The sequence below is a fragment of the Bemisia tabaci genome, unplaced genomic scaffold (assembly GCF_918797505.1).
Source record: "Bemisia tabaci unplaced genomic scaffold, PGI_BMITA_v3".
NCBI lineage: Eukaryota > Metazoa > Arthropoda > Insecta > Hemiptera > Aleyrodidae > Bemisia > Bemisia tabaci.
Window position 1 is genome coordinate 31228 of NW_027311746.1, and position 24617 is coordinate 55844.

The following is a 24617-nucleotide window of genomic DNA, read 5'->3' on the forward strand; positions in this document are numbered from 1 at the left end:
GACTTGGAGACGAGGGTACAGGAAACTGCATTCTGTTCCCCGTCGTAATCGCCTCTCGGTTAAGGAATAAATAATTGCACAGCCCAACATCCCAAAAACCATCAGAGTCTTTTTTTTAAGTTCCTCTTAAGTCAGGTATCATATTTTTCTGAAAGTCTCATCATTTTCTAATTCCTACCTGTCCTTATGTTTGCTGCAATATGAGAATTGTGGGATTTGTTATTTGGATTTTACAGTGTACTATGAGGAGGTACTATTTCTGGCTCATTTTACAAACAACATATTAGTTTCCTTATCCAGATAAGTTCTGTTATGGATAAACGAGAGAAATATAGTTCCATTTTGCAAAATGAAGCTCATTTGGATTCATCCCTGTCTGAAATTGAATGACTTTTGAATGTCAAATGAGGTGATTTAAGTAATATGATGGATAAAATAAAAAGTGTTTTTGACTTAGTATGATCATTATCTTAACCCTAACCCTTAAATCTGCTTGTTCTTTCATTGCAGGTTGTTATGAGGCTCCGTCTGATCATCTGGTTACAAAATCAAATCTCTCGGTGCTTGCCTAAAATGATCATTCCTGATTATTGCCCGCCAATGGCCCACTTTCATACTGCGGTAAAGTCCCCTGTCACTTCGGCAGACAAAGGAAAAAAGTAAGTTTTTTAGGTCTTTATCATTAAATGTTCTCTAAAGCCTTGCCATGAGGAGCTCAGATCTAACTCCTGCGCACATTTTTATTGATCTTAATTAATTTTTGTCAAGTTGAAAAACTAATTTATTCCTTCTTTCCTCTTTTTTTGAAATGTGTAAAAAATCGGTAGTAGTTCGGAATCTCAATTTTGTGCTGTAGAGTAAATTCCGGAATTTGAATCCTTTTGTATATGTAGTTCTAAAGCAAAATTTTAAAGAACAAATCAGTTTATAAAGCCTTAGATCATGGCTTTTCTGTGATCATGGATGGTAAAACTCCCAAACCACGTTTCTTGGTTTGCAACATTGCAGACCTCCTGTCATACTCTATTCGTTAAATGGAAAACTACTCAACGGCAATTTTTAAAACTGCTGTGATTTTTCCTTTATATGTGAAGAATATTTTGTGGGAACTTCAAGGAATGATATTGTTTTTCTCGTCCCCAAAAAACATAAAATAGATGCGGAGATTTTAAGACATCTCAAACAAAATGGGTGGTTTGGAAGTTTCATCGTCAATATTTCTTGTCTCACAACACTGAAGAAACGTAGGAAGGTTTGTTTTTGTAGCCTCAAAATACTTACTGCAATAATTGAAAGGAAAGGAAAGTCTATCAGCCACTAACAAAATTGTGTGTGTTTTGTAGAAAAGGTGCTAAGAAAGGCGGAAAGAAAAGAAAATCCAAGAAGTTGGACAAAACTGCAGCATCCACATCCAAAGCGAACGAGAATACCGTCCTATCTGGTTGCACGCAGAACAAAGATAATGCAGCGGATGAGACCGAAGATCAGCCAGAAGTTGAAAAATTGGCTGATCTGAGCGTGTACAGCAATTTCTTCCGAGAATTGGATGTTGATGTATGGCTTCTATTGACCTACAAATTGACGATCAACCAAACACCGCCCAGTGTAAGTTAGACTTTTTCAGTATCTTTTCTTGCTTAAATTGTTCCGTAAAATCAAGATTGTGCTACTTTATTTACCCATTCATCATTCATTGTAATGAGTATTACAAGTTGGTAACACTGAGTTTTATCTATTCCAATAGCCTGTGTCACACTATCAAAACAAGCCATCAAAATATCAAGGTCAGGTGTTGTGATTGGCTTATTCGATGACTGAGACCAATCACAACAATTGACCTTGACATTTTGAAAGTGTGACACTGGCTTATGTAAAACCATCAGTACCTTTTGAATTAAGATGGGCAGATACTCTTCAGAATTTTGGATTTATAATGCATCTAATATTATTTCAAATCTACATCCTGAAATTCAGAGTCATCGGTCAATGCCTCACTGTTTTAAATTTTTAATTTGACTTGACTACGCACAGAATACCAAGAAATTAAACTCTAGCCAATTTTCGATTTTTTCCGATATGATGCTCCTTACGGTCTTTAGAGCACAATCAACTTTTAAAATTTAACTGTTTAAATGTTAATCTCCAGAGAAGAAGGGCTGATAAATGAATTTTTCGACATTCTTACACACAAATCTAATGGAGGTGTGGGGCCGTAGCTGTGTGTGAGCAGGCACTGCGCAAAATGTCGATATCATTTGGAAGAATTTGATTCTTTTCGTCAGTCTTATCTTCCCAGTTTTCACCGAAGCAAAAGGTTTCCCCGATCGATGTTTTGATGTTGCAACATTTTTATGTTGCATAGTATAAAAATAGATTTAGAATAGAGAATTTGCAAGTGTCTGAAATTTGATGACTTTCGTGTTTAAGTGGAAACTTCTGAGTAAACTGAACACGAGGATACCCTTCGTTCATGAAATGACCAATTATTAGAGAAGATATGACAAAATGATCTAATCTGCTAAAATACAGGTGTTTCAATGGGAAATGCTGCCAGATGACGTCACTAGGCGGTGCATTTTGTCACTTTTAAATCTAGCTTTATACTATTTCCCATATCAGAAAAAAAATTATGAAAAATACTGTGAAATCAGCTCTTTAAGAACTTTCAGATGAAGCAATAAAAAATTTGCATGCTAATTCTCCATTGTATAGAAATAATTTTATGAATTAAAATTAATACAACCTTACGGGACAACCAGCTCAAATTTCTTTCAGCAGCTTCCAAACGCACCATCAACTTCAAAATTTCAAGAAAGACGGAAAGCCTCTCACCAAAACATGCAGGCGTTTGAGGACATCACAAACCATATAGACCCTCGTGGAATGAAGATCTGGGTTGCCTATTACTGGAATAATTAAACGTAAAGGCACTCACATCTTCATTCCATGTTGAAATGAGTGCTACTATCATCCAGATATGTAAAATGTTTCTCAACAATGGATCTGTCGCATACCAGAGATACAGCCAACTCCATTAAATTTCTCTTAAATTATGTTGAGCACATAGGAAGTATCTAAATACACTCCAAAATGTGTAATTTGTGTAGTTTCTATCATGAGTTTTTCAATTTCCTCTGTTTGCTGTAATTGTTTGGTTTTGAGAGATTGTAAGAAAATGTCCAACTGATTGATCAATTTCAACAACTGTCATCAGTTTTTCTCCTGTATGATTTAAAGTGTTTTAAAGCAATGGAGGTGTTGCGTGTATGAGGGATTTGCAATTTGACCATTGATTCTTATGTAAAAGTTCGCAAGAAACACAATGGTGCCACTGGTTTTCTCTGAAATTATCCCCCAAGCTCAAAAAAAGCTCTCAAAAAGAGGCCAAAATGGAGGGGATATCCCACCCTACCCTGAGAGTCCACCTCTACATCAAAACAAACTCTCCATGCAAAGATAGGGAGCAAATACATTAGCAGGGTTGCTGTGTTTTCAGTTTTGGAGTCCCCAAATAAAGTGGCAACCCTGCTAATGTATTTGCTCCATTTGCTCCCTATCTTTGCATGGAGAGTTTGTTTTGATGTAGAGGTGGACTCTCAGGGTAGAGTGGGATATCCCCTCCATTTTGGCCTCACTTTGAGAGCTTTTTTTGAGCTTGGGGGATAATTTCAGAGAAAACCAGTGGCACCATCGTGTTTCTTGCAAACTGTTACGTAAGAATCAATGGTCAAATCGCAAATCCGTCACATATGCAACATCTCCATTGTTTTATCTTTTTTCGCCTTAAAAAATGCATTCAAACAATTGTAATCATCTGAAAGAACGATTGATACCAGGCTGTGAAATTGTTTGGTTAATTTACGCAGGGTGTTTTTTTTTACTCCCTTTTCTTTGCAAACCTGGTTGCTGGCAACTGCAGGGAAAGCATCCGCATTTGCAGGAAATTTGAACATGCAACTTTTGAATAAAGAAATTCGTCAGTCATTTCACATGTACTCATCATAATTTTAAGTGATTCTACACAGTACCAGATAGTGTTCATTCAGTTTGCTGTGTCTAGAAGTCTACACCCTTGAGTATGCAATAGATGTATTCTAATCTTCATTTGCCATGGCTAGCTGCAAGCAACATTAGCTTTATCAGGCGCTCAGTTTCAACATAAGTTCGCAAACTCACTGTATGTCGACTCCTAGGAATGGCACTGGAAGAATTCACGGGTTTTTTTCCTCATGAATTCTCAGTGTCATCTGTAGGGCTCGGAATTTCTTCAGATCTTCGACTCGTTGAATCCTCCAAATCCTTGAAGTTCGTCTTGTCGTGTCTTCCTGCAGCATTGCTATATCCTGTAATTGCAAAGCTCCTATTCTGCAAATGCTCAAATAACCTAACTTTTGATAAGATTCAATGTCTGTAATTGAAGGAAAGATTAACCATTATACCTTTAAAGAATGATAGAACAATCCAGAATATTTTCATGAACTTTCATACCATAAAATCCCATTTATTTTCTCCTTAATCCCAACATTGGAGAATTTTTTAGCATATACTTAAATATTGTATTTTTATTTTATATTAGATAGTAGTAGCAGTATCTTTAACTCCTTTAATTTATATTTAGTCATGCATATTGATGGTCAAAGTGCATAACTATGCATTTCTGTTTGCGACGTTGCAGACTTCTTGTCATACTTCATCTTTTCTTCGGTAAAATATTCAATGTACTTTTTCAAAAACTGCCCCGATTTTTCTTTGCTTAAGCACATAAGTCTGTGTCAATTTCAAACTACAAAGTTGGCTTGTTTCTCTGCGAAGAAATAAAATAGGATCGGAAATTTTAAAACATTGCAATGCAGATACATGCAAGTTTTTCAATTTGGCCACACACATTCATAGTATTATGTAATTTTAATCTAACACATTGGCATGATGTTTCGTTTGTCTTACTTACTTATTTATTTATTTTAATAGTTCAGTCATTGAGGTTGTCAGTGACTTACCCTTTTATTCACAAAGAAAAAAACATGTTCATAACCAGTTTCAACTAGAAATAGATGTATCAAAACCTTTGTCCACTGCAAAAATATTCATTCCTAAGTTTCGACATTTTTTAAATTTAGTTTTCAGTTTGGTACCAAGTGTCTAGTAGGAATTATTACACCAAAACATCTCTTTCCCAGAAAGGGTTCATTTTGGGATTTTTTTACTACCTACGTAGTTTTTATTTTTTATTTGTATCAAGGTTTTCTTTTCTGTTTAAAACGATAAAGTTTTTTTAAAACAGAAGACATGGGCTTTAGTGTTATTTAAACTCCAAATGAAATAAAAAAGCTCTATTTAACTGTAATTTCAATTTAAGCTGTTCAATAGAATTTGGATGGGGAACTGAATAAAAAAATGCCAATGAAAAGTAAGTTAATGTCAAGTGTTTTAATTAAGTTAATTTTTGTCGGTAAAGAAGTCTCATCGCTAATATTAAGTATATCCTGTATCTCTTTTTACAGAATGGAAATTTCAGCCCAGAACTCGGACCAAATGAGTTGCTATTTCTTCTCGAAGATTTCGTTTTCAAAGTGGAACACTGTCTGGCAGCTGTAAAGAAATTCTCTCACTTGAAAACAGCCAACACAGTTCCGATTGGCATCGACTCAATATCTTCGATTCCAGCCGTGAGCATCATCAAAAACTGTTTGAGACTGCTTCCAAATCTGTGCGGCCACCGAAATACCATCCTGGAGTATTCCAAAAATCTACTGCTCGTTAACGACCATATCCTTGATAATCGTGGAATGTTCATGCCGGAGAGCAAGAATATCAAACAATGTCTGGGACTCATATTCAGGGTGAGTGGGAATTGCCACAGGTGTGACTTTCAGGGGTTTTGTAAAAAAAGTCTTAAAACTTAGAAATCATCAAGTGATTGATGAGCTATCCATTCATTCTCGTAGGCATACTAGATCTTATCGATGTCCGAATACAAGCTAAATTTGTTTTGTATTTAATAGTTCCCTCCAACCAGGGGCGTGCTCCATAGAACTCTGAATTCCAGTAAGAGCCAATGTGAAAACGGTTGAGCAGTTGCTAGTGCTGCAACTTTGTGTAAGATCCTCGCAATCAACTGATGTTGGGCATCATGACCAATCCTTAATACCATGAATATTTGCCTCAGATCGGTCTTGTTTTTCTTTTCAGTGGGCTGGCAAGAAGGTCTCATGCAAAAGGAGTCAAAAAATGCCAAATATCCTTATATTCTTAAGATTTAGTTATGGTACTGTCTAGCTTTCAACTATTGGCTGAACCTCACTTTAAAATGGTTGATTGATTGGTTTAGGTTTGAGGGAAGTGGGATCTTCTGACTACACAAGGATCTCATGCAAGGTTGCTCTGCAGTGGGCTGTCACACCGCAAATTGTCAACTCGTCCCTGCCCTAACAAAAGAGTTGCAATTATGTATTGACCTAATCAATGATAATTCTTTGTTTCTTCTCCCAGGCTCTCACAGCAATCTTCTCTTGGAACGGGTTTAAATCGCAGCAGCACCACGAGCTATTCAAGACTGGGTTAGTTCGGTTGGCGCAGGATTCCGATGCAACTGAGGCCAGCTCTGACATGACTGTTGATGAATTGGCCGCTGAGTGTTGCAAGTACCTAGTCAGCATTGAGGAACATATCCTGCATCTGGCATCAGCGCAGAGCCTCGTTTCATTTTACCAAGCTCTTGCCAAGCACCTCAACGAAGAAACTACTAATGAGGCTCTTGGTAAATCTCATGATTATTTATCTGATTGATTGGAATTCTGTAAAGTTTTCATGCATTTCATGTAAATTGAGTGTAAACAAATTATTTCATCGCAACACAGACTGATAGACAGGTTAAAAAATCAAGTATCTCAATTCATGTTTCCACCCCAAAACCCCTCACTATACACATGGCTGTGTCATCTGTGTGCTTCGTTTGGTTAGATGATTGCTCGCATCGTATAATCTCTTTTAAATGTTTGACAGCTACAGATTGGCAGAAAATGATATCCACTTAACACCCATATTATTTATTTCATATCATCAGCATGTATGCTATCAGCAGTAGGTCAGTTGCGCTGGTCACAGAATTGTTTTTTGATGCTTGATTCTAGTAGATTAACTAAAAATGTCAAGGTCTGCTCAAACCGCGACTTTCTACGTTCAATATTGACCGAGATATCGCCCTTTGAAAAGTCGGGTCTTTGACATCATCCACCGCGGTAGTGACACTCTCGGTTTCTTCCACCTTGGTTTTATCAGTAAGGGAGACACACATTAGCAGTGGTTACTCTATGTGAAACTTGGATGAAAGCAAGTTGGAAGAAACTAAGGGTGTCATTCACTACCGCGGTGGATGACGTCAAAAACCCAACTTTTCAAAGGGCCATACCTTGGTTAATACTGAACTTAGAAAGTTGCGGTTTGGACAGATCTCAATAGTTTTAGCTAATCTACAAGACTCAAGCATCAAAACACAATTCTGTCACCAGCGCAACTGACTCATTGCAATACTGAGTTTGCTTTACTTTTGCAAAAATTATTCGATGCATTCGGGAAATGTTTCAGGAAAAATTTGTCTGAAATTCCTAAAACGGCGTTGGTACGACCTGGATGGTACTGAAGAGCAAGGTTCGATCTATAACAAAGTGATTGAAGCATTCCTATACAACTATCTTTCCATGACTGAAGATCAGCTGAGTCTTCTCGAAGAGTTCATCTCTCTAGTGGAAGCAGAGGCAGCTGACTTGTCTTCAAAAGATTCTAGATTGGAGTCTTTCCCGACGATAAGCAAGTCAGTTCTAATTCTACATTTCTTTTTTTTTACCTATTAAACAGGACTCCTTACACATATTTGCAGTGCCAGACTTTTGTTGAAATCCTTATTTTGATAGAAACATCGTTTTAAAGTTTAAATCGTGGAAAGTTGGTAAAAGACAAGGCTGCTTCACTGAACCATGGATTATCAGAACTTATTAGGCAGATAGTCTACCCAGATAGATATTAGTTCTGATAATTTTGAGGTCCTCGAGAACAAGTCATTTTGAGCCTCTTCATTCCCTTAGTAAGGTACGTTAAAAACAAATTTGATTGAAGTAAGCTTTTCAAGTATTCAATTTATTTTCAAGTATTCGATTGCATATATGCATGTGTGTGAGTTCCTCACCGAAGTTCTCTGTGAAAATATATTTCAGCCAAGAATTTGCAGGAACTGGGAAGTCCTCACTTGGGTCCCTAATTTAGATTTATGTGACTGGGAAGGTCTTTATAGTACAATTTTCAATATCTCTTACAGGACCAACTTTCCTGTTCTGATGAAGGCACTCTGCAAGTCGATAGAAAGTGCTATTCGCCAGGGGCTAGATTCAGCAGATTCTGACGTTGAAAAACTCGAAGTCTGGACAAAAGCAACCAACATTCTGGAGAAAGTTGTGAAACTAGTCAAAACGTTCGACGGCAGACAGAATCTTGTTGCATTTGTGAGCGTAAGTTATTCCATGAAACTTGCTATGTAATCTAAATGCTCTGTTGAGTCTACTGTCTCATCTATCATGATGATGAAATGACAGTTTTTTAGGAGATATCTGCTCAGTTCCAATAGCTGTGCAAGATCAAGAGACGGAAGATTATCAAACAATTCCTTTGAGTAACCCTGTTGCCGAGCCACTTTAACATGCACAGGAAGAAGTGGAAAATTCTCTACCAAAAAGAAAACTCGCGTTTTGGTTTTACCCAGTTTTTTCTAAAACTTCCCAAAAAAACTGTTTTTTAAATCTGTGAATAAAAAGAATGCGGGAAATAAATGAATTCGCATTTGATTTGTTATTCTTGAACCATTACAGTGGGCATATTTTAAGCGAAGTAAATCAGTTTTTGCCACATAGTGAAAACTGACCAACCTTTACACAATTTCTCAAGGAAGTTTTTACCAAAAGCCTACATTTTCACAGGAAAAAAGTGCCCTGAAAACTTCAAACTGAATGTAAAAAATAAGTCGAATTTTAATAAAACTGGATCCAAATTTACCTCAATTTTTATCTCTTAATTTTTTGCACCAGTTTTTTTAATGTTTTTTATTATTATTTTCTTTTATAACGCACTAAAAATTGATCTAAAACTTCTTTTGCCAAAAGTCGATTCAGGGAAATTTTTTGTGACAAAAGTTAATATACATTCTCTCCATTTTTTTTAGCTCCTAACGTATCGCCGATATTCTTTTTCAGAGTTCTCTCGGAATTTTGCGACTTTTCAACTCCCAAGCAGTACCTGTCTGCTCTGTCATGTTCCGTACGAAAAATGCAGAAGTCTCTCAAGCTCTAAAAAGATTCCAAACCCTCACTAGATATGTTCAAACAGTCTGCAACCATGTAAAAGTAAGTAACCGAGTAAAACCACCTACATATCTCCTGTTAAAGAAACTTAACAGTCACCAATTTCAAATCAATACTGAAACACAGCCTGTAGACGGACATGGCCATTGCTCAACTTAGGGGTGCAGGACCTTCCTGATCGTACTACTTGCTCGGTTGTGTGTAAGAGGGAAATTCCCTGTGAGAATGGGAAAAACTGAGAGAATCCTGTGAGAATGTGAAAAACTGAGAGAATCCTGTGAAAATGGGAAAAATCAGGGAGACTGTGTCATCTGCCTTCATTCCTGAGAACTGTTTTATCTGTGAAGATCGGTAGTGGCCAGATTTTATTGATCAAAGTGAGAAATATTTCATTTCAAAAATCCTCTTGTTTTCCAAATAGAAAACTAATCAACATCATTCCTTAAAATCTTCCTTGATTTTTGTGCTCCTCCGTGTCAAAAGTATATACATGTGAAAAGTTTAGCCCGAAGAGATGATTCGTAAGATTTTGCAAAAATGATAAAGGGGCAAAAACTTGAAGATTCTAGAGATGCATTTTATTCGAGTCTAGCAATCAATGAGGAAGATTGGAGATATAAATAGGTTGTATCCTCTTTCCATGATAACCCAAAAGGTTTGTGTAAAAGAACGATTCGTGAATAACCAACTTGATGTTAATAATTGACCTTCTTTTCTCTATTTGTCTCTAACCATGTTCTTTACGTCTTGGCTTAACTACAACTGTCATATTATTTTTTATCTCAGGTGGCTTCAGATACTGCACTGGCCAAAAAATTACCGCAAATCAGAATGGCTTTGGAAACTGTCGTTTTACAAGTGAAAAATCTTGTCGTTCTCAATGGCTGCACGGACGCTTTCTTCCTTGGGAGCATGAGGAATAAAAATTTGAAAGGAGAGGAAATTCCCACGCAGGTAATAACAACTGTACAATTCAAGTTATTTTTTGGAAGCCCTCATTTAAAATTTTCAAACGTTTGTATTCTCATACAATAATGCTATTGAACATCGCCCAACCAGTCTAATAGGCATTGGTTTGTCAAAAGAATAAATATGTAAAATTTGAAAACATCTTATTGTAAGGTAGTCTGGATGAAATTTGAGGCTTTCTGGAATATCTATTACAGTGTTGCAATAATTGTCTTTTATTTTGATATTCAAAATAAATTTTTCCTTAAAAATTATGATCTCTATCTATATCTAAGTGGATTGATTTGAATAAAATCAGCCGAACTGTTCTAAATTGTCTAACTTCTTCCCATCAAGTATTATTTGATATACAAACCAAGCAACATAATGCGTCGGAAGTTTTTGTCAATAACTTTTACACTACAATAAATACACTCACAAAATTAAAACTTGAGAAGAAATGGGGCAATGACAAAGAATTTTGCAAGGTTATCTATACTATGAGCTCCGAGACCTCCGAAATTTGCATATCTGGTAACGCTTAGTTCCAGTGTTCTACTGGGCCGTTTTTCATGATTTTTGCCGCTATCAACAGACAATTGTCTCCAGATGAGCCCGCTCTATTCAGATTTTGAAAATATGACCCAGGTTTTTTATATAAGAGTAGACCAGGGAGCTCAGAAAGGGGGCAAAATTTGAATATTGGAACTTGGATGGTCACCCGTTTCCCTTGATATGGCCAAAAATTGGTATTTCCAATGAAAAACTTCGATTTTTCCTTTTTCCTGTCGCTGTTTCGAGCACTTCTGATTGCAATTTCGAAATTTCCTTTTGCTTGTAGATGCTTCTATCCACAAGTGTCATGAAACCGCAAGAAAGTGAAAATCGAAAAAAACCTAAGTTGGTGTGTTTTCGAACTCACTGATTCAATTTAAAACGATTAAATAAAGTATTTAAAGTTTATAAATGCAAACAACAAAATATCGCACAATTTGCTTTCGCTTCTTTTTCTTCCCTTAGTTGGTCTTGGAACTCTACAAAAGTTATTGCTATTGATATCGAGTTATTCGATAATGCCGCAACTTTGTAAGTGCGACTTTTTCCTTGTGTCACATTGCGGGAAAACGTTCTGCGGGTACAAATGCAAAAATCTTTCGATGCAACCTTTATGCCAGCAGGACCCAAAATCTCTCTGAAACATTACTTGACATATCAAATAAAGGAATTCACAAGTCCTATCGTTCATCTTTTGCTCATGAATTCATTTATTATTTTGTGCAGTCAACAGTGGCAGATGAAGATTCAGATAGCAATCAAGGAGGCGATGCAAATTCGGACGATGAAGGTGACGCCAGTGGAAACGAAGACAACAATTCTTCAAGTGATAAATCAGACGATGAGTCAGCCATGGAGGAAGATAGAACCTATTCATCCTCCCATTAAGCATTTCTCTCATTTTGATGATCCAATTTGAGAGACAGCAGCGTCCTGAATATGTTAGTTTCAACCTAAACCAATACTGATGCCAAAAATTCCTAAGTTGATATCATGCGCCTCAGTGATGCAAATTGATCTGTAGGATGTTTCTGGACATTTCTCGTTCATCTTGGTCTTTAATTTCTTTCAATTCCTCTCAGCACTTGTAAAATGTGTGAAAGTTCTTTACAGGTATTTCTAATTTTATTCAAGTGCATATATCCATAGTTAAGAGCTATTTTCTCCAAAATGTCTTAATCTGATTCTAAAATTACTCTTGAATCATTTTTGTTCAGCTGATAACATTGAAAGATTTTGAATTTTTAGGACAACAATTCATGGGTCAATATTTTTAAAGCTGTTTTAAATAGTGTAACTTGTCATTATGATTAGTCAGAAATCTGAAAGCAGAAGTAAATTATCCTCGCAGAATGATTTAGACTATCCCAGAGCATTTTAACTTGTTATGATTGAAAATTAAAAGACTTCTACAGATTTATTTTACGGAGTCACAAAAAATAATCAGTCATGCAATTTGCATATTGCATTATGAAAGGAGAAATTTTTGTTAGAAATAAAAGTTTTATGTCTGAAATATTTTTGTCTCTGCAAAAAACTCAAAAAAATTAAGAACATTTTTGAAAATGAGGCAAGAAATAACTGTCAGGTGTGCTTTGGAATGTTCCTTAACTTCTTTTAATCTTCTAGACTTCTAGTTCTTTAGTCTCTCAGTTTAAGTTTCTTTTAGTCTTCAATTACTTTACCTCAGAAATATAATTCTTTTTGTAACATTTTTCACTCATATTTTTTTATATTTTATATAAGATGTAAGATTTTACACAATTTAAGTTTATCTTGTTGTCAGAGTAAGATGTTTATAATTTAAATTATAGAAGACAAAGTCTCAATCATTCTGGTTTTTCTCCTCGCCCCCCCCCCCCCTTCATATTGACACAATTATGCAAATGAAGTCAATCTACAATGAGTGTCCTAAAAAGAGACTATTCTGGTATTGTTTAGGACAAGTAACATTCTTCATTAGGATGGATTCAAAATTAAAAACTTATTGTTTTAATGAGAAATGATGAGCGCTCATAAAAACTATTCAAGACACCAGTGGAAGCAAAGAGGATTAACGGTTTGTGACTTGCAGCAACTTTGCTCTCACGATGAGACAAGACATGGCTCTGTCTCAACCATTTTCAATGTCTCATTGGGCTGCTTTAAACTTCCAGTAATTGGCTTTCTGTAGATAGAGATAGCCCTCTCTTACATAATGCAATTCTCGCTTGGAGAAGTATCGTTTAAATAAGTGTATGTGCACTGCAACTTTAAGAATAACCCTGTCTCTCTACCAAGCCGAGTCATGTCTTTTGACAGCTTTCCTTTCATTTATGGCAGAGCTTGAGCATCGAATTCTGCCACACGGGTTTGCCCACACCCGCCTTCAATTCCTAAACTTAAATAAAGACACCTCTGAAACAGGTAAATTCTTTTAAGGGTCTCCAATTTTCATTGGACTGCTTTTGTATATCAATGGCTAATGAACAATATCGCCCACCTTTAAGCTGGCGATTTCATGGGATTTTTCCCAAGTTCGAATCGCAGAAGTGAAACTTCTGGGATTTTTCCCAGTTACCGTCTCCACGGGACAGGGCTCTTTGTAGTCCTGCGACTAATTTGCGCGGGAAGATAAATTAGTTAAAGTCGAATATTTGACCGGGATTAAAATAATAATTGCACTCAATTGACAATTAGACACATTTTTTAACTAAACAAACATGAACAATGTTGTAATGAATAAAATATCGCAAAATTCGTTTTCACTTCTTCTTCTTCTCTCAGTGGGTCCTAGGGGTACAAGTTTTTCCCTGGGACAAATCTCGCGAAACGGCTCGTGGAGACAAGGCCTTACAGCACTTCAATGCGGAATTGGGAAAATCTTAAAATGTTAGCTTGCATTTTTAATACTGTAGAAAGCTGGACAGTTGCTGACTCGTTTTTGTCAAAATTGTCAGAAGGTATTGTTCATGAGCCTTCGATATGACCAATTGAATCCAATACTTAGAAACCTGCTGAGGCTTGATGAATGAACATACCAGTGTACAGTAATGGATTATCGGCAGAATATTTTGGGCAAATTTATTGGGAAAACCAGATCCAAGATCTGCAACTCGCATGAGTCTTATTAATCTGCATTGACCATGTGGCACAAATGTACATCATGTGGAGCCAAAGAAGAAACAAAAAATCTTATTTGCTTTAAAAATTGTACTTGTTTTATTCTTTTCATTTTTATAACTTTGTGTCTTGATCGCATACAAATAATTTACTTGAGATCATAGTTAAAAAAATTAATACATTGTTGAACGTCTTTCTTTACAAGTAATATGCAATGAATTAAATAAAAATTTTCACCTTAAAAATAAAGTACAATAGACTTCACCCAAAGAAAGTTACCTAACACACATCTAGAAGGAGACAGAAGATCCCTTATCTCAATTATTTAATGTGCTTCAAATTATCCAGATTCATGGAGAGTGGGCCAAACCGAACAAGGAAAAAATATGGTTACCTGAAAGAGGTGCTAACTCTCAATTGTATTTCTTTCGGCAAACACATGGATTACTATTTCTGGCTATTATATATCTTTACTATTTCACTATTTCTGGCTCATTCACGAAAGGACTTACCTACCAACAAAAACTAATAGCACATGTGTACCCAAGAATAATACAAATGTATTGAGAAATGAGAAGAAAATGCTTGGTCAGGCACTCAGATAATACTGATAAGACACATTCTTGCACCTCCTTATCGCCTCTTGAACTCTGGTACTGTGACAACAGTAAGTAACACACTGCGTTTTCTGGCCTTGCTCACTTACTGAATGGAGCTGTTGCACGTTTGAGGGATTTGCGATTTTTTTTTGCTGATTTCTGCGTAAGATTTTCCAAGCAACACGATGGTGCCACTGGTATTCTCTGTAATCAACTCCCAAGCTCAAAAAAAGCTCTCTAAGTTGAGGCTGAACAGCAGCCTGATTGTTGAAATTTTGTGTTTGTCGACCGGTTAAGACAAGAGTAAGAAAAATGTAGTCATGTGATTGGTCGGTTTTATGAATTATCCTCTTACCGTGCCGATAAAGGGTATATTTCTCCAGAATTTGACGACTAAGTGTCGGCAGCTCGAGGGATGCCTGTAGCTTCTCGATGATTAAATCCTTTAAAGGCACGACAAAGAGGATGATTCACAAAACCGACCAATCACACGGCTACATTTCCTTAATTTTGTCTTAACCGGTCGATAAACACAACATTTCAACAATCAGGCTGCTGGAGGGGATATCCCACACTATGTTGGAAGTCTACCTCTATATTAAGTCGCAGTCTCTATGCAAAGGTAGGAATAAAATACACTGGCAGGGCTACCATTCTGTTTGGGGTCCTTCAAAACTGAAAACACAGCAACCCTGCTAATGTATTTGCTCCCTATTTTTGCATAGGGAGTGCGACTTAACATAGAAGTAAACTTCCAATATAGCGAGGAATATCCCCTCCATGACTGCCTCAACTTTGAGAGCTTATTTGAGCTTGGGAGTTGATTTCAGAGAAAACCAGTGGCACATCGTATTTTTCGAGGCATTCTACATAGGAGTCAGTACTTAAATCGCAAATTCCTTACATGTGCAACAGCTCCATTTCTCAGGGTCCGGAAAATTTTAAGCATTGTGCACTTGCCATCTGAGACTAAAAACAGCAGATCTTCTATGGCACTACGAAAGTGTGTAAACTTACTTGGGGTGAGCTCAACAGAAATTAATATCACAGCCGTTCTTTAGAATTGATAGAGCTTTGTAAAATTGCATAACAAACTTTCAATCCCTTTTCAAGGTAACAAAACAATGACAAATTGCGTAAACTATATATTGAAACAATCAGGAGTTTTTTTCTTAAAATCTAAACATAGTTATTAATTAGTAGGAAAACATTGATTTTTTCGCCTGCTTACTGGTAAAGCTGCTGGAAATGTTTAGATTAAAAGACTGAAGAAGGAGTCATTGCCAATCCTTTGCTTTCAACATTTTATCAATTTTGGCCTGACAATCAATGGGCCTGTTGCAAACTTTCGCTAGAACAAAAGTAAGAGTTGTTCCTTACAGATGGACCGCGTTAAACAGAAAGGAACCAAGCCAGATCAGCTATTGCCAAATTTAACAGGGAAATTACATTGTTTTACGAAAGAATGTCTGTGCAGACTCCTTTGCAAATTTTAAGGAATTTGCTTTGTATTATGGAGAAAATTCTCTAAAATCTGCACAACCGTATTCATGTAAAAAATTAAATTGCCCGATTAAATTTGGCAATAACTGATGTGGCTTGGTTCCTTTCTGTTTAATGCGGTCCAGATAATCTCTCAAAAATCACGATGAGCGCATCGGCAAACTCTGAAATGCATTCCTAACTTCACAGTCTGCGTAAGAAATTTGCGTTTTTTTAAGATTCCACCCAAGAAGCAGGAACGCTTTGCAGCTGCCCACTAAAGGCCGGAATATTCCACCATTGCGCGTGCAACAAGATCCTGACTACAGAAACTATTTCTCAAAGCCTATATGTACTTTCACGTAAGTGTTTCATCATTATGTTATCTATTAATTTTCCATTATTTTCATCATTATTTCCTGGAATCCCTTCCATTATTGCATGATTGTTCCCTCTTTTTCAGTGTTGTAAGCATATGTAGTCGTGCACACTGTAAACTATTATCTGTTTTTCATGCAGATTGTGGTGTCCATGAATCAGGAGAGTCAGATCTCAGTATCTTTAAGCAGTGAGAGGAATGTGGACGATTACCTCTTGGACCCCCTCCCCCTCTTCATTTTGCTATCAAGCTGAAGTTGCTCTAAAAGTCAAATTTCTACTTATGATCAACCCAAATTCAATTCATTTTGTCAAATTCAGCCTAAATTACTCCTCATTGAAAAAAAAGTTAAACAAGTATTTGTTCTGATCCTCTCTTTTTGCCCCTCTTTTCCCTCACTGCAATTCTCCTATGTAGTACTTACGCCCATAAATTGTCTAGACAATTTTTACTATAATTAATACAGCCTTCTGAATGTGAATGTACATTTCTTTTCATAAATACATAGCAATCATGATTAACTTTTTTTTTTTTTTTTTTTTTTTTTTTTTTTTTTTTTTTTTTTTTTTGCAGGAAGTGTAGAAAACCTAATTAGGCAATTCAAATTGAAAATGACTGAACTTGATTCAAAATTGGAGAAATTGGTAGTTGCTGTTGAACAATTGCAAGCTTTAAATCGACACCATCCCACTGTTGTTGTCACCAACCCGGCAACTCAAGGACCTGTTGCCTCTACTTCTACAGCAACTGACACCGCTGAGGCTGATTCTGCTGTGGAAAAAATATTGGGCATGCTCCCTATCAGCTCCAATACCGATTTAACAACATTGTCAACCTTGTTAAAAGTCGACAATACTGTCTACGATAAGTTGGTAAGTAGTTACTTGCTTGATTCAAGTATTTATGTAACTATATTTCTAAGGTCAACTGTCATTTTACTTTTGAAAATTTACGGTATAAGCACCTTTCTCTAACCCCAAATTTCATTAAATTCCGTCAAATTTTTCTCTCTGCAATTTCAGGAAGTATGATGCCTAGTTTCATCTTTTAGGGACCATGAACCAAGCACAGAAATGTCTTCATTACTGCTTTTGTACAATTCTCTTACCAATTGCTTACTGAGCATTTCATTTAGAAACTAATTACTAGGAATATACCACATTAGTAGGAAAAGGCAGAAAATTTTCTCTTATAGACTTATTTAAGTTTTTTTTGGTGTAAAATGTGAAGCATTTTTTATCATTATTTCATATTTTGCCGTACTAATCGCTGCATAATTTCAAATCTAACGTTTTCTCCCTCGAAATTAAATGACAATCGTTACGAAGAAGATGCAACAGGACCCTTTATGGTAGCTATTAGTAAACCTGGTATCGGTAATAAACACCCAACCCTCATTGGAGAGTTCCTATATAAATCTAAAATCTCAGGGTTGAAAACGATCCAAAGAATAAACAAGGACCTCATCCATATCGAGTTAGTAACGAGAGAACAAGCAAATAATTTTCTTAATGATGATAACAACACTCTCCCCTATGAAAATGTTAAATGTTTTCTGCCAAAAACTAGACATCTTATGGGAAGGCACTACAAGACCGGATTACCTATACATCTTTTATTCCAGGTGCGCTACCTCCCCATATATCTATAGTACTGTTTACTGTACTAATTGTTTAAATTACGGACACCGAGCCTTTTTTAAAGACTCCTTAATCTGCAAATCTCAGTCTCGGTGTAACAAGTGTAGCGAAACTCACGCGGGCCAAGACATTTGTCCTAATAACTTAAAATGTTTTCATTGTAAGGGGAATCACCAAACCTTTTCTCCAACATGCCCGGAAATGCATAAACAAAAGCTGATAAAAAAATGTATGGCTACATACGACTTAAACTTCAAAGCTGCGCAAAAACTACTCAATACTTACGAAAAAGACTCTATAGTAAACCTTACAGGTAGGATTGAAGAAATCCAAAAGAATATAAGAACAGTCGAATCAAACAATATTGAAAATATTCAGTCTTTAGCTAATTTCCCAGAACTTAAAAATAAATTTGTAAATCTGATAGACATTAATGCTATGGAAATAGATAATTACCAATATTCTATGAAGGATCTAACTAGACCTTACTCAGAAATTGTGGCTTCTCCTTCTCCAACTAGAAAAAAAACCGAAAACCCCAAATTTCATTAAATTCCGTCAAATTTTTCTCTCTGCAATTTCAGGAAGTATGATGCCTAGTTTCATCTTTTAGGGACCATGAACCAAGCACAGAAATGTCTTCATTACTGCTTTTGTACAATTCTCTTACCAATTGCTTACTGAGCATTTCATTTAGAAACTAATTACTAGGAATATACCACATTAGTAGGAAAAGGCAGAAAATTTTCTCTTATAGACTTATTTAAGTTTTTTTTGGTGTAAAATGTGAAGCATTTTTTATCATTATTTCATATTTTGCCGTACTAATCGCTGCATAATTTCAAATCTAACGTTTTCTCCCTCGAAATTTTCCTACGGGTGATATAGGAATTAATTGTACCTTCTTTAATGTTTTAGGTGGATCTGTGAGGTCAATAATTCTGTTGCTAACCGAATTCTTTCCCTCGCCGTCTTTGATGAGTCACCTCAAATCAATATCGTAGGCGCCGAAATGCCCCTTGCGATGACGAATTCACGTCCTGCGCTATAAAGCGCCCGAGATGTCTTCAGCAACATCCAAGCGCCCTTGACTCAATCTTATTTTACCCTTCATACTTAAAGTATCTCTGCTCTACAGCCCAGGTTTGTGCCCTCAAGCATTATGCCACAATTTAGTGGTTTCGATTGAGTCTCGTTAAGGCTCCAGTTACAATTTAGTGACTGCGATCGAGTTTCGTTACAACTCAAACTTTCGACGGTGTTACGTACAACACAATTTAGTCTGAGTACTTTACACTCACCTCGTTTTACACGTGTTAAGTGTTAATTCGGTGGTAACACGTAAGTTACATTCGACCGCGTACGTCACACGCAATTTCGACCGCGTTCGTTACACGCAAATCCGACCGCGTACGTTACACGCAAAAGTTCAACATCTTCAGTTTATGGTGCACTAAGGTAAAACATCTCATCATCCTAAAATCCTTCATTATTTCCCAAATCTTTCCTCTACCAATTTTTCCACTCCAATTTTCATACTAAAATCTCTGTAACCATTCTATCTGTAAACTCAATAATTGTAACTTTATTTATCTTGTAATATCTGTAATACGGTATACGTAAACGTACGTACGCGTACGTACTAACTGTATTTCCTTAATATACATAGCCGAAAGACTTCAAACGTACTGAGTCCGACTCTTCATTTAATTTCCCTTGATTTCCTTATCTAGAATAAATTAGGTAAGAAGGTGAAAGTTGTTTTGGTTGCAATTCATTTCAATCCATCATAAATTTCTATTAAATCCATCATATTAATTAAAAGCAACCCAAACATCTTCTCACATTGGTGGAGGCGCAGTTTTCCTTAAGTACCTCTCGCAACTAAAAAAAACAACTTAAACCCCCCCCCCCCCATTAATCCAAAATTTTTTTTTCTTTCTTTAAAAATCTCCACCAACTACCTCTCGTAACTTGAAAAATCCCCTCCACAAAACCCTTTTTTTTTGACACACGTCTGTCTCCGAACTCCTCCACAATGAACACCAAAGTCGAAAACCCCGAATTTTGGGCACCAGTGCCCATATACACTATCATCAACCGTCATTTATCTTCGCTAAGCCGAGACATATCCACTATTGCATCCGAAATTGCTAACAGCAAACGGGAATACAACCTCACTAGCACACTCTTATACGAACAACATCTCAAGACACAATATCTGGACTACTTATTAAACTACAAATCCCCGGATACACAACTCTTTATAGCCACAAAGAAAGCCTACAATCAAGCCTTACCCACGACAACGGATGAAGAAAAGTTCGAATTACTCCATCTACAAATCATCCTCCAAGACCTGCAAGAGACGATCTCTGACGGATTTCAATACATTCAACAGCAACAGGAGGAACAAGATCTCCTGGAATGCGTTAGACTTCTCTTTCTATAATCCATTTTCTCTCGTTTAATTTTAAGCAAATGTAATTGTTCTATTTCTTCTCTTTTCAACCTCGGGGGGCATCTTTTTCTTCCTTTCCACTTATGTATTTTTCCTATGTGTTTGTAAAAAAAAAAATTAAATAAAAAAATAAATTAAAAAAAATATAAAAAAAATAAAAAAAAAATAAAAAATAAAAAAAAATAAAAAAAAAAATAAAAAATAAAAAAAAAAAATAAAAATAAAAAAAAAATAAAAAATAAACAAAAATAAAAAAAAATAAAAAATAAAAAAATAATAAAAAAATAAAAAAAAAATAAAAAATAAAAAAAAAAAAATAAAAAATAAAAAAAAAATAAAAAAATAAAAAAAAAAAATAAAAAATAAAAAAAAATAAAAAAAAATAAAAAAAAATAAAAAATAAAAAATAAAAAAAAATAAAATACAAAACAAAAAAAGAAAAATAAAACGAAAAGAGTGAGTTGAGTGTAAAAAAAAACAACAAAAAAACAAAATAACTTATCCCTTACGCCCAGAAACTAAAGGTACGGCAATTAAGACGCGGAATGCCGCCGCGGAATCTGACGCGGCGGACGACCCGAGCGAGCGAGGCGTCGAGTTTGTTTCCGCTCCGCCGTGCCTGGCAACTAAGCAGCGGAATCGCCTCCAAAATTCCGCCGCGTCCGTCAGCAGTCTCGTCATCAGTATCCGATGATAACTCACGAGTGTAGGTGTGTTGTGCCTTGCTACAATGAACATTCACCACGTTTCAAAAGCTCTAATATTTTTTACAAGAATACCAGTCAAAATATCCCTTTGTAAAATTTCTAAAAGTATTTTTGAATGACCGCGAAACAATTTTTAACGCACGTTGGCAAAAAAACTCCAACATACAGCAATAAAATGTTTACAAAAAGTTCAAGATAAGCTCCCTATCAATAGTTTCAAATTAACGAATAAAGCTTGAGCAGAGAGTTGCAACATTGCAAGCAAAGACACCCATTTTTTTACTTTCAGCCATGATATTCAAAAAAAGATTGGTCGATTAGGTTTCTCTATAGATATATAGCAACGTATAAATAAATTGTTCAGATGCCAAAAAGTCATAAAATAGTTATTCCGTTTTTTTTATAGATTTATTTCCTAAAAAAGGTGTCATGTTTCTTTTACCTATTTGTGTGGTATTATTTGCACCTGGTACGAGGTAGGATTGCCACGCGTTGATATCGTGCTAAAAAAAAAAAATTCTTTCATAAATCCAATAAGTCACGATGGCCCGCAATTTTCCATTGGTTTCTCCACCGCGATCCACGTTTCGGCACATAGACATGAAAAATCATCGAAAACCTCGGCGGACGAGGCGGAATCTCCGAGGGATTCCGCTCCGATCTGTTTTCGACAGATCGGAGCGCCGTGACGCCGCGGCATCGCTCCGCTCCTTAGTTGCCGCTCCCATTGAAACGCGTGTAACAGATTTTCCCGTGAGTCCGCCGCGTACGATTCCGCGGCGGCATTCCGCGTCTTAATTGCCGTACCTTAAGTCCCCAAACTCCTTCATGTCCGATTTTTCTCTGTTCCATGGTTGCCAAATTCACTTTGCCCTACAATTATTCTTCAAATACATACATTTGGCGACACAGCCTCACTCCCCCTGGATCATTGTCCCTCGTAACTGCAATGTAGTCACTTCTATCACATGTTCTCACATTCTTGCTGTAGTTTCATCCTCATTTTATTTTTACAATATCTTCTCTCACTTTTAAACAATTTCATTTTCTTTTTCTTTTACTTTTATTCTTCATTTCCCTACTGTGAGTCAACGCTACATTTACTACTGCTCACCTATTGTATTTGTAATCTGTGCAATCCATCCATTCACTTTTATTCACGCTATGCTACAAACATCTTCTCACAGATCAGTTGGAACCATTTGTGGAGACAACCACGGATTGCAAGACTGCCCGCAGTCTGGTAAGGGCTCTGATCTCAAAAGAGTTCCTCTGCAAATTTTCTTGGAAAGGCCAGCAGCGGAAGGACCTTGACTGCAAAATTGCTTTTGCTGCCGAAGCCAATTCCTGTACTTTCAAATTAATGGAGAGTAAGTTTTCTGTCTTTTATCTGAATCGAGTAAATTAGTTTCAGCAAAGCATAGGGTAGGATATCAACACCTGTTAACAGGTGATGATATTTTACAAAATGTCAAATTTTGTTGAACCTTTCAATGGCAAGCATTTTCTCTCTTCTCCCCCCCCCTTTTTTTTTCTTTTCTTGTGGTATTTTGTTCCTATGATAACATGCCACACACTGCTGGAAAGGTAAGACAGGGCATGCCTCGCGGCATGTATCTCAAAAGACTCAGCATATATCTGACGCAAAGGCAGTGTCATGTCTCCCTATAAAAACCAGTGTGAACATGGTGAAAATTGAATTATTCAGCCCCGCGCTCAATTGAAATTTGCTGCAGTAAGTTCAGTTAGATAAGCTTATCCATCTATGGAGCTTGTAAAAGACATAATTTCCAATGATAAAGAAATTCGAATCCCTTGCTATATCCCTTAAGTCCTGTACACAGTCCTCTGAAAGAAACTCATTTGGAAATATTCTGCTGTGTTGCGGATAAAATTAGCTGTTATATTATGAGTTACTGCAAGGCCAGCAGAATTTTTCTATACAATGTTCCTTTTCTTCATTCTAATCAGCAGAAACTAATAGATGTCCCTCTTCTTAATTATTACAGAGATGGTCGAGAAAATTCATGGGGAAAGTGCAAACTTCACCCGCGTTAATAGCAGTGTGTCAGATCTTTTCTCTCATTCGAAATTGACACAAAGGTACGTTGAGCTTAATTCATCATATCATTTTCTTTGGAAAGTCAGGTAAAAGTTCGTAGCTAGTAGTTCTGCTAGTTTATCTATTTCTAGCAGTGAATTTATTCTGGCCATTGTTAATGTGACCATGGCTACTGTTAAAATAATGTCGTTAATTCCTGAGGTTATTATGACTGATTTAAACCGAATCATCAAATAGACCCCTGCTGTAACTAATGTTGAAGAATGAACAAGGGCTGATACTAGAGTGGGAGCTGCTATAGCTTCTGTTAGTCAAGATGAAAAAGGAATTTGTGCTCTTTTAGAGAATATACATTCCACATACTAATACATCATCAGCAGGGTTTCTGGCAGTCTGGAGAATTAGGCATGTTGCGGAACTTGGAGCACCCATGAAAAGTTAAGGAATTTTGCAAGCACGATACTGTGTTGTCTTGACAACTTCAGGTGGTGCAATTAACACAGGAGTGCTTATTTCTGTCGTTTGAATCGTACACGTGGCATTGTAGCCAAAATTGCTGCAAAAGTCAGTGTGTTTTTAAATATAAAATTGCTGCGGAAGTTTTGTTACAAAGTCTAAAAATGTTAACATGGAGAAATTAAGAAAACCTTGATTATGCATTCACGATCGCATCCTGAGATTTCTGCAATTTATGTTGCTCAACCTTGTTCGTGTAGTATCCCTTTTTCTTTGCTTTGTTTAACTGTTAATTTGTAGCGCTGCGGTAGTGAACTTGATTAGCATAAATATGCGTCTCAAAGTTCTGTCCAAGAATTCAGTCATGTGAAAGAAATGAAAAAGTACTATTTTGTTCCCCAAAATGTACTTGCCCCATGATACTTTTTCCTAAGCAAACGGTATTTTTTATACTTGCAGTGCCACTAGTGACAAAGCAGCAGGAAAAGCAAAAGCACCACAACTGCCAGTGGAAGATGAAGAAACTAAAGATGAAGAAACCCATGAAGATGGTCATTAACCATTTTCTTGTTATTAATTTTTGGTCAAACCTGCAACCTTAATTCTTGTCATTTTCCATTATTGTATATATTTCTGTTTTTATTTTTTTTGTTAAAATAAAAGGGTTTCTGTTCACATTTCAAATATGAATTTCTTTGTGTAACATTTCAAAGTACCATTTTTCAAATATTTTATCATACTCGCATCAATTCAACCCTTGCACTTTTTTGTCTGTTTTTTTTTGCTGGGAAAATTTTGGGGTCTCGAAAGCAAAAATCCAGATTAATTCATTCCAACGTTTCCACATCCTATTTTGATTTTAACCCTTTTTAGGAGCAC

At 36.2% G+C, this 24617-nt stretch overlaps 1 protein-coding gene across 2 annotated transcripts in view; it reads left to right on the forward strand.

The window, feature by feature from the left end:
* The window catches only part of LOC109041420 (Fanconi anemia group D2 protein), a 28616-nt gene extending 15937 nt beyond the window's left edge, over nt 1-12679 (forward strand). For both annotated transcript variants that reach the window (XM_019057779.2, XM_019057778.2), the window contains exons 15-23: nt 511-659; nt 1344-1605; nt 5502-5840; nt 6490-6757; nt 7585-7810; nt 8312-8501; nt 9240-9389; nt 10134-10301; nt 11577-12679. In XM_019057779.2, the coding sequence (XP_018913324.2) occupies nt 511-659; nt 1344-1605; nt 5502-5840; nt 6490-6757; nt 7585-7810; nt 8312-8501; nt 9240-9389; nt 10134-10301; nt 11577-11738 (1914 nt within the window). In that variant the 3' untranslated portion in view covers nt 11739-12679. The remainder of the gene's footprint in view (nt 1-510; nt 660-1343; nt 1606-5501; nt 5841-6489; nt 6758-7584; nt 7811-8311; nt 8502-9239; nt 9390-10133; nt 10302-11576) is intronic.
* The last annotated feature ends 11938 nt before the right edge of the window (nt 12680-24617 follow it).